This window comes from Peromyscus californicus, unplaced genomic scaffold (genome assembly GCF_007827085.1).
Source record: "Peromyscus californicus insignis strain IS unplaced genomic scaffold, ASM782708v3 Scaffold_3__1_contigs__length_106647218, whole genome shotgun sequence".
Classification (NCBI taxonomy): Eukaryota; Metazoa; Chordata; class Mammalia; order Rodentia; family Cricetidae; genus Peromyscus; species Peromyscus californicus.
Window position 1 is genome coordinate 52,461,336 of NW_026294551.1, and position 9,480 is coordinate 52,470,815.

Genomic DNA, 9,480 nt, shown 5'->3' on the forward strand with positions numbered 1-9,480 from the left:
GGCCAAACCATGGGAAAACTTAGTCCTGAAGGGAGTACACCCACGGGGCACATTGTGGATGCTCAGCCTAAAGCCTTGGCCTCGAAGATCCCGTTTCAGGGTGGTCCAACCGAAACTTCCAACTCCTTCTCCTGGCTACCAAGTTTCAACAAAACCTCTGCGTCTTTGCCAAGGGTATGCTCACTTCCACTGAAAAGCACACCCCCATCCGAGGCCATTCCACTTCCCTCATCTCCACCGTCTGCTGCTCTTTGTGTTCCCCTAAAACTGGGTGGGTGTGGGGCTTAGCTAGCTGTGTGCTTAGCTCGGGGCTGGGCATGAAGCCCTGGCCAAGCGAACAAGGTGGGGCCGTGTCTTTGGAAACTGCTGGGAAGCCTAGAAACAGCGAGGGTGGGTCTGTACCCGAGTGGGGGAAGGACTTGTGGGCGGGGGAACTCAAACACACCAAACTCTGATCTAGGTGTGGCTCCCTGGGGGCTGGCTCTTAGAGTCTCTTAAAAGCGGCTTTTCTCCCAGGTCCCTGTAGAGGACCAGCCGAGATGGGCAAGTACACGATCCAGGTGGCCACTGGAGACTCGCTTCTGGCGGGCTCCAGCAACCTGGTGCAGCTGTGGCTGGTGGGGGAGCACGGGGAAGCGGACCTCGGGAAACAGCTGCGACCACTGCGGAAAGGGGTGAGCGCGGCAATGGCTGGACTCGCATGGACCCGGGGACCTGGGACTCAGCAGGGGTCCTGGGGACTGGGGAGGGGAGAGGAAGTCTGACCCCAGAGAAGGTGGGCCGGGGATGGTGTTTGGCGCAGGTGGATTGACTGTGAGGAAAGCGGACCGTGAAAGGAGCAGAAAGACGGGCGGAAAGAGGGGCGAGGGCGAGCCCCCGCTGGCGCGCGCAGCAGGTGCACAGGGAGCCTGGAGCCCGAGTGCCCAGCTCCTTCCTCGCCGCCCTTGGTTCAGGTCTGTTTCCTGGGGTGCTCCTTAGAAGGGCAAGCGGAGCCAAGCTCCTCTGGGGGCTCACTGACACCGCTGCCCTCACTGAGGACCCCAGACTTACTGAGAAGCTGTGTCCTATTCCACAGAACACGGAGTTGGAGATCGACGTCCCTGTGCATCTAGGGCGTCTCCTGCTGGTGAAGATGCACAAACACAAAGGCCTATTGGATTCTGACTGGTTCTGCAAGTGGGTCACTGTGCAGGGCCCTGGGACCCAAGGAGAGGTCTATTTCCCCTGCTACAGTTGGGTGCAGTGCAACGAGACCATTTGCCTAGCGGAGGGCACTGGTGAGGGCTCTGGGGTGCCGCTGAAGGAAGCAGGAGATGGTTGGGCGTGTTATGCAATAAATAAAAGGAAAAGATTAGAGAGATGAGGGTGAGGGGGGGTGGAGAGAAAGGATGAGATTGAGGAGAAGGGAAGATGGAGCGACCCTGGCCCAGAGCGGTGTCCTGGGAGGATGCAAGCTCTTGTGTCGGCCTCTCCCAGCCCTGAAGGTAAACGACGACACTCAGAACCTGTTTAGGAAGTATCGAGAGCAGGAGATGGAGGATCGAAGGAAAGTGTACCAGTGAGTCCAAGAAAGCCTTTGATCGCCCTCCAATTCCCCTACCCTGTCCCCAAACCACAGCCTCATCCGGGACTCTGTATTCGTCCTCTAGGTGGGGCTCCTGGAAGGAGGGCTTAATCCTGCCTATAGCAGGGAGTACACAGTGGGACCTCCCCAGGAACCAGAGATTCATGGAGGATAAGGATTTAGATTTTTCCCTCTCTCTGGTCAAAGTGTGAGTACTTGGCTGAGTTCGCGCAGTTTCGCCTTCAGCTGCAAGGTGAACTCCTTCTTAATCGTCTTGCATGCTGTTCTTTGCACAGGCTGAAGGAATTTGCCATTAAGGGGACTCTAGATTTTGTAAGTCGTGTACGAAACCTGGAAGATTACAAAAGAATATTCCCATGTGGAAAGACTGCTCTGGCTGGTCAGTTACCACAACTTCCCACAGTCTCTACCCAGAATTCCAAGCCAGGGGTCTGAAAGAAGAGGGGAGAGAGGGCAGAAGATGGGTGGGCTAGTGGGAGGACACATTTAGCGCTCACACTGTGTTCTCACTGATGCCCTCAGAGCGGGTTCGTGATTCCTGGAGAGAGGATGCCCTCTTTGGGTACCAGTTCCTCAATGGTGCGAACCCGATGCTCCTGAGGCGTTCTAAGAGTCTTCCAGGCCGGCTGATCTTGCCTCCAGAGATGAAAGACTTACAGAGCCAGCTGGAGAAGGAGCTCCAGGTGTGGAGCTGCCTCTGCTTACCTCCCACCCACCCCCGCCACTTTGCATTCTACTCCCGCCCCTCCTTCCCTCCTCTCTTTCATGTGTACCTCCATCATCTATACTCACCTTCATCAGCATTTAGGGTTTCTGTTTTAAATCTTTTTTTTTTAGGTTAGCATACAAAGTGATGGGTTATGATCATCAGCAATCGGGGTTTCTCAACTTTATGACCTATATAATCCTTTGTTTTAGGGTTCTTTCCTATACAATAAGGGTTTAGTAGTAACCCCTGCCTCTTACCTGTTGATGTCAATAACACATCCTTTGTGACAAACAAAAATGACTCTAGACATTGCCAAATGTTTGGGGGTGGGTAGGTGCAAAATTACCTGTAGTTGAAATCCGTGATCATTATAGTCTCATCTCCTTTTCTGCCCCCCTTTTTTTTTTCATCTCTACCTCCATCCTTTCTCTTTTCATGAGACAGAGCTCAGCCTTGTCCCAAGGAAGAGCTTCTGGAGGGAAAGTCAAGACTGAACAAGCTGGGTTCGGTGGCTCTCGCTTATAAACCCAGCATTCAGGAGGCAGAGGCAGGAGTATCGGCACATGCTTAAGGCCAGTCTGTTGTAGACAGTGAACTCCAGGCTAACCAGGGCTATGTTATGAGATCATGTCTCAAAGAGATTGTTCCAAAGAAAGGAAAGGAGGAAGAAGAGAAGGAGGAGGAGGAGGAGGGAAAGAAAGGGGGAGAGGAGGAGGAAGGGGAGGAAGGAAAGGAGGGAAAGGAAGGGGGGAAGGGGAGGAGGAAGGGGAGGAAGAGCACTAAGTAGAGATTTGAAAAAATAGACTTATTTTTGGGAGAAGGGAGTAAAGAGCAATTTGTGCTACATTTGGCTAAAGCCTGTGGGGTGTGTGTGAGGACATAGGCTGGGAATTGTGGTCCGTGGTAGAGAGCAGAAACCTCACCTCAGGGAGGCCCAAGCTCCAGACAGTACATCCAGGGCTTTAGTTCTGGGGAGATCAGTTGCTCTAAGTAAAGTTGTTGGGTGGTAGAGAGAGGACCCACTTTGGCAAGTGAGAGAAAGGCGGGTTCAGAACTGACTCCGGCATCTCCGTCTGCCCGTGATCCGATCCCACAGGCTGGCTCTCTGTTTGAAGCTGACTTCTCCCTGCTGGATGGAGTCAAGCCCAACATCATCATTTTTAAGCAGCAGTACGTGGCAGCCCCTTTGGTGATGCTGAAGCTGGAGCCTGATGGAAGCCTCTCACCCATGCTCATTCAGGTCCGAGAACAACGTCTTCCCTAACATTGACTCCCTTTGGGGTTTAGACACGCAGGTTCTCAGCTCCTCCTCCTCTCTCTCTCTCCTGCTCTAGCTCCAGCCTCCCCGACATGGGTGCTCCCCACCTCTGCTCTTCCTGCCCTCAGACCCTCCCATGGCCTGGCTCCTGGCCAAGATCTGGGTTCGAAGCTCTGATTTCCAGCTGCACCAGTTACAGTCCCATCTGCTAAGGGGGCATCTAATGGCCGAGGTTATCTCTGTGGCCACAATGAGGAGCTTACCCAGCCTGCATCCCATATATAAGGTATTTTGGGGTGTCTGTCACTGTGCATCTGCTGTCCACAGTTCCCACGTGCAACCTCAGGAGGCCTCTCCTCAGGGTCTGCTCTTCAGCATGTTAGGAGAGGCGGCCATCTTAGTCTCTGTGTGGATACATGAACACACACACACACACACACACACACACCGAGAGAAACTCTTCTATGGAAACCCTGAAGATACGCTCTTGCTGTGAGCTGGGGAAAGAGTAAGAATAAGATTAGTTGTAATTCAGAGTGAGGAGGTTGTCCAAGGGTAGGGAGTGTGGGGACATTTCAGAAGGAGTGATCCCTAGTGGCGAGGGAGGAAGGACTGTTGGACATTAAATATTACTGAAATATTAGAAAGTGATTAGCTTGTTGAGTAGGAGGAAGGGAAGTGGGAGAAGACAAGAAAGAAAACTGCAGTGTTTGGAGAGGAGAGGCCGGAGCATGTTTTGACCACCTGCTTACAGACATCTGTCTGAAAACATTGGAGGGGAAGGGGTTGAAGACATGGATTTCAGTTAGCAGGAAACAGAAGTGTCTGAGACCACTGCACTGGAGTAAATCCTCTAGGGTTTAGACTTGGTGCCTCAGAAGCACATTTAGTCTGAGACATAATTCTAGTTAGCTCCGCCCTCTGGGAAGTGAGAGGAGGAGGCAGAGGGATGGAAGGGGGAATACAGCAGAGGAGGCATCCACTGAGGTGGGGGAGGGGCGAATACAGCAGAGGAGGCATCCACTGAGGTGGGGGAGGGGCGAATGTGAGTCATGGCATCCAGAGAAGCAAGTGTTTGGAGAGAGAGAGGCTGGTTATCAATTCCAAATACAGCTGGGGTCAGCACGGCTGCAGAGGAGGGCCCATCCCAGATACAGCCGGGGGTCAGCACAGCTGCAGAGGAGGGTCCATCCCAGACACAGCTGGGGGTGGGCATGGCTGCAGAGGAGGGTCCATCCCAGACACAGCTGGAGGTCAGCATGGCTGCAGAGGAGGGTCCATCCCAGATACAGCTAGGGGTCAGCACGGCTGCAGAGGAGGGTCCATCCCAGATACAGCTGGCAGTCAGCACGGCTGCAGAGGAGGGTCCCTCCCATATACAGCTGGGGGTCGGCATGCTGAGGAGGGTACTTGGTCAATATGGACGTCATTGATTAATTGTTGACAAGGCCTGCCTCAGGGAAGTAGAGATGCTGACAGTCTGGTTGTGGGCTGAGCCAAACCTGGGGTCACAGAGGTAGAGACTCCTCAGGAAGCTAGCTGAGAAGGAGAAATGAAAGATTAGGAACCTTTTGGGAAGGGAAGGGAGGTAAGGTCAAGGAAGAGTTTTCTTCTATAGGGCATTGAATACCCAGAGAGGGAGAGAGAGGGAGGGAGGCAGACAGACACTATGAGCCCTGGTCAAGGGAAATGGGATGGGCTCATAGTGGAGGATCCTACTGGGTTCTGTGCTAGGAGACTAACGGTTGCTGAAAGTATGACAGTGAACACAAGATTGTGCAAATAAGCGGTGAAACCTTGAACCTTTGACCTTGGAGGCCTTTGGGAAGATATTTCTCTCTCTCTCTCTCTTTACCCTGACCCAGTCCTCCAAAGGGGAGGACTCTGTCTCACCTAAGCTTTCCTCTCCCTTCTCATCACGGTCTTTTCATCCCCCTCACCCCGTGGATCCTGCCATTTCTGTTATTTGACTGTATCTCATTTCTTTTCCCACCATCAGCTCCTCATCCCCCACTTCCGCTACACCATGGAGATCAACATCCTGGCACGGAATAATCTTGTCTCTGAATGGGGAATTTTTGATCTGGTATGGAAAGGGATGGGTAAAGGGGAGGAGTCTCTCAAGGGTATTTCCCCCATCCACTCTTCCTCCAAACTCTGCTTTTCGTATTGAAAAAGGACAGCCTTCACTTGCCTCATACTTGAATAGCCCGCTGCCTTGGTTAACCCTGGTTTGTCCTCAGGTGGTGAGTACAGGGAGTGGAGGCCACGTGGACATTCTCCAGAGGGCCACCGCTTGTTTGACTTACCGTTCCTTTTGCCCTCCGGATGACTTGGCTGACCGTGGGCTCTTGGATGTGAAATCTTCTCTGTATGCCCAGGATGCCCTCAGGCTGTGGGAAATCATCAGCCGGTGAGGATGACGCAGAGGGAGAGAAGGGGGGGGGCGGGGGAGCAGGTCCCAAAGGCCCTAGCCTGACCCTGTGGCTGAGTGCCCTCTTCTCTGGGGAGCAGGTATGTGGAAAGGATGGTGGAGCTTTTCTACAAGAGCGACACAGACGTGAAGGACGATCCAGAGCTGCAGGTGTGGTGCAGAGAGATCACTGAGATCGGACTGCTGGGCGGCCAGGAGCGGGGGTAAGGCGTGGGGTCCTCCTGAGTTACCTTACATCATTGCCCACACGTCTGTCAACATCCCTCATCTGGTACCCTGAAACCCTTCCCTGGGTGTCTCCCGGGCCTCCAGAAGCCCTAACCGTCACGTCTCTGCAGCTCCTTTGCCTTCTCCTCCCACAGGACTCTCTCTCCTCACGCACCGGGAGCTTTCTCTGGAGCCGGAACTGTTATCCTCTCAGAGTTCCCTTACTCATCCCTACCCTCGGGCTGGAAAGCAGCTCCAAGGCCCATCCTACGTGCATCAGTTTACTTTATTTTTATCTTGGGGGATTATTTTCTCCTCTTCCTTTCATTCCTCCAAACCCTCCCATCTACCCCACCTTGTTCTCTTTCAAATTCATGGCCTCTTTTTTCATTATTTGTTGTTACATATATGTACTCTCTCTCTCTCTCTCTCTCTCTCTCTCTCTCTCTCTCTATATATATATATATATATATATATATATATATATATATATTCCTTTTGGTTTTTCAAGACAAGGTTTCTCTATGTAACAGCCCTGGCTGTCCTAGAACTCGCTCTGTAGACCAGGCTGGCCTCAAACTCACAGAGATCCACCTGCCTCTGCCTCCTGAGTGCTGCGAAAAAGGTGTGCAGCACCACTGCCTGGCTATAATACATTCTTAAATACATAAATACACCCTGCTCGGTCTGTATAGTGTTACTGTGTCTATACGTTTTCAGGGCCCCCCATTTGGTATTGGATGACCACTTGGGGTGCTCTTCCCTGTGGAAGATTGCTTCTCCAGCTGTCAGCTCTCCTCAGTGGCCTTTGTGTAGGCTTGAGGCCTCCTGGGCTTCCCCGGTCCGTGTTAGCACGTCTGTTGTCCTTGTTCAGTTCATGGGTAGGCAGTCATATTGGTGAGACGTTACAGGCGTAGCTTCTGACATTCCTAGGACACAACCTCACAGCAAACTCCCTTCTCCTCTGGCTCTTACCATCTCTCTGCCCCCTTTTCGGAAAGAACCCTGAGCCTTAGGTTTGGGAGTTGTTTTGTAGATGTATCCAATGGGGCTGGGCTCCACATCTGCATTTTGATTGGTTGTGATTTTCTGTAGTGGTCTCCAATTACACATCAGTTTTTGAGTGCACACTATTTGTGAACCATAGGCTCTAGAGGCTGTGATCAGAGCAAGGCCTTTATGTTTCTCCAGACGTTTTTGCCGGCCTGAGCTCTGCCTCAGATGCTGGTCTCCAATCTAACTCTCTTTATTTTTACCCAGGTTCCCCCTGTCCCTGGAGTCCCGGGCTCAGCTGTGCCGGTTCGTTACCATGTGCATTTTCACGTGCACTGCTCAGCATGCTTCCAACCATCTGGGTCAGGTAATCCGCGTGATCATGTCCCCATGGGCTTCTGGGATGCGGGTCAGGTAATCCACGTGATCATGTCCCCACGGGCTTCCGGGTTGTAGGAGATGGGGAGAAACATCAAATGTCTGGGCGGTCAGCCTGAATTTCTGAGTGACCCTTCTATTTGCAGCTGGACTGGTATGCCTGGATCCCAAATGGCCCATGCACCATGCGGAAGCCCCCACCGACCTCCAAGGACGTGACAGAGAAGGACATAGTGGATGCACTGCCCACTCTCCAGCAGGCACGGATGCAGATGACATTCACCAAATTCCTTGGCAGACGCCAGCCTGTCCCTGTCATGGTTAGACACCAATGCCTGGGCCCTGGCCTGGGGGTGGGGAGGCAGCTTGACCAAGGGGCAGTGTTCTTGCCTGTGAGAGGCCCGAGGGCCTGAGCCATTTTGTTTTCTCCCTCTCAGGTGGCCCTGGGGCATCATACAGAGGAATATTTCTCAGGCCCTGAGCCCCGGGCTGTGCTGAAGCAATTCCAGGAGGAGCTGGCTGTCATGGACAAGGAGATTGAGGTCCGGAATGCAGGCCTGGACCTGCCCTATGAGTACCTCCGGCCCAGCATGGTGGAAAACAGTGTGACTATCTGAGAGGCCCTGCCCATCTCAGCCCCAGAGGAGGCCACTGTCTCTGTATCTTCATAGTCTGGTCCTCCTTGGCTACATCCTTTAGTGAATAGACAAACTGCCCATCATACAGTCCTGGGGATACACAGCGATCATTCCCATTGCATTTCAGAATCTGGAACTTTCCAAAGTTGCTCTAGTGCTATGTCAATCCAGCTATGCGCTTCCTTAGCCTTGAACCCCTGTTACCCATTTCTTTTCCCCAAAGGACCTGGTTTATACGTTAATGAAAAGTCTGATTAAATAATAAAGTCTGGTTATATAAACTGAGGGAAGGTGGGAGAAAAAGGCCTTATTTTGTTTCTTGCGTTCTTATTCAGATAAAAGGAATAAAGAAAAAATATTTTCCTAGGACAAAATTTCTTCCTCAAGGGTTTCCTTAAACATCTGTAAGCTAAATGACACTGGTCATGGCTGACTGGGCCCAGTGGAGCTGAGAGTCGTGGTTTTTAACAGTGGATTTCACCTTTAGGCTTCTCTGAAGCCTCAGCTAACACATCCCTCTGACCACCCGCACTGAAGTCTCCCGGACACTTTCCAGCTCACATCAACCTGCCTCGACCCCTTCCCAAGCTGCAACTCATTCTCCTTTTCAGCCCTTTCCCTGAGACTCATGGTAAAGCTCCCTCTTCATTTCTATCCTTTCCGCCAACACTAAAATAACCATCCAGCCCAGAGTCCCGGCACTGAAGAAAGACAGACAGACACATTCCCAGCAGGAGGGGAGGAAAGAGTAAAGGCACCTGTATAGAAAAAAAGAAGCCAACTTGTTACTGTTTGTGGGTGACATAAGCCTATGTAGAAAACACTCAATAACTTTACCAAAAATAACCTATTAGAACAATGAGCGTAGCCAGCAGCACACAAGAGTCGGCAGCACCTGAATATCAACCGTCAGTTCTCTGAAAGTGAAGCAAACAAAGCAATCTCATTCCCAAAAAATAACACCTAGAAATATGCTGCAGCGGAGAAGTGAAATATCTGTACAATTAAAAGTGTGACACTGAGGAATGCTGAGGAGGGTGTGGCCAAATGGAAAGGTATCCCATCTTCATGGATTGGAAAGATCGATGTCATGAAAACATCCGTGCTACGAAGAGCACTTTGCAGATTCAAAGCAGTCTTTATCAAAGTATCAATGACATTATTCCCAGACTTAGAAAAGCAATCCAGAATTTGTATGGCACCTCAAAAGCAAAACAAATCCAAAAAACCCAACCCTAAATAGCCAAAGCAAACTGCAGTTAAAATAAAAAAAGCAGG

The 9,480-nt window shown here is 51.6% G+C and overlaps 1 protein-coding gene across 1 annotated transcript; it reads left to right on the forward strand.

Annotated features, from left to right (window-relative positions):
* Positions 1 to 491: 491 nt before the first annotated feature.
* LOC128121858 (polyunsaturated fatty acid (12S)/(13S)-lipoxygenase, epidermal-type-like) lies at positions 492 to 8,487 on the forward strand. The gene is made up of 14 exons (XM_052756900.1): positions 492 to 674; positions 1,076 to 1,277; positions 1,477 to 1,558; positions 1,650 to 1,772; positions 1,861 to 1,964; positions 2,108 to 2,268; positions 3,391 to 3,534; positions 3,629 to 3,838; positions 5,552 to 5,638; positions 5,796 to 5,965; positions 6,067 to 6,189; positions 7,454 to 7,553; positions 7,711 to 7,884; positions 8,002 to 8,487. The coding sequence occupies exons 1-14, from the start codon at positions 540 to 542 to the stop codon at positions 8,179 to 8,181; spliced, it is 1,995 nt and encodes a 664-aa protein (XP_052612860.1). The 5' UTR covers positions 492 to 539; the 3' UTR covers positions 8,182 to 8,487.
* Positions 8,488 to 9,480: the final 993 nt, after the last annotated feature.

Coding starts and splice junctions, on each gene's coding strand:
- LOC128121858 (XM_052756900.1), top strand. CDS start 540: ATGGGCAAGTACACGATCCAGGTGGCCACTGGAGACTCGCTTCTGGCG. Junction 5,639..5,795: donor AATGGGGAATTTTTGATCTG/GTATGGAAAGGG, acceptor GTTTGTCCTCAG/GTGGTGAGTACAGGGAGTGG. Junction 6,190..7,453: donor CTGGGCGGCCAGGAGCGGGG/GTAAGGCGTGGG, acceptor ATTTTTACCCAG/GTTCCCCCTGTCCCTGGAGT.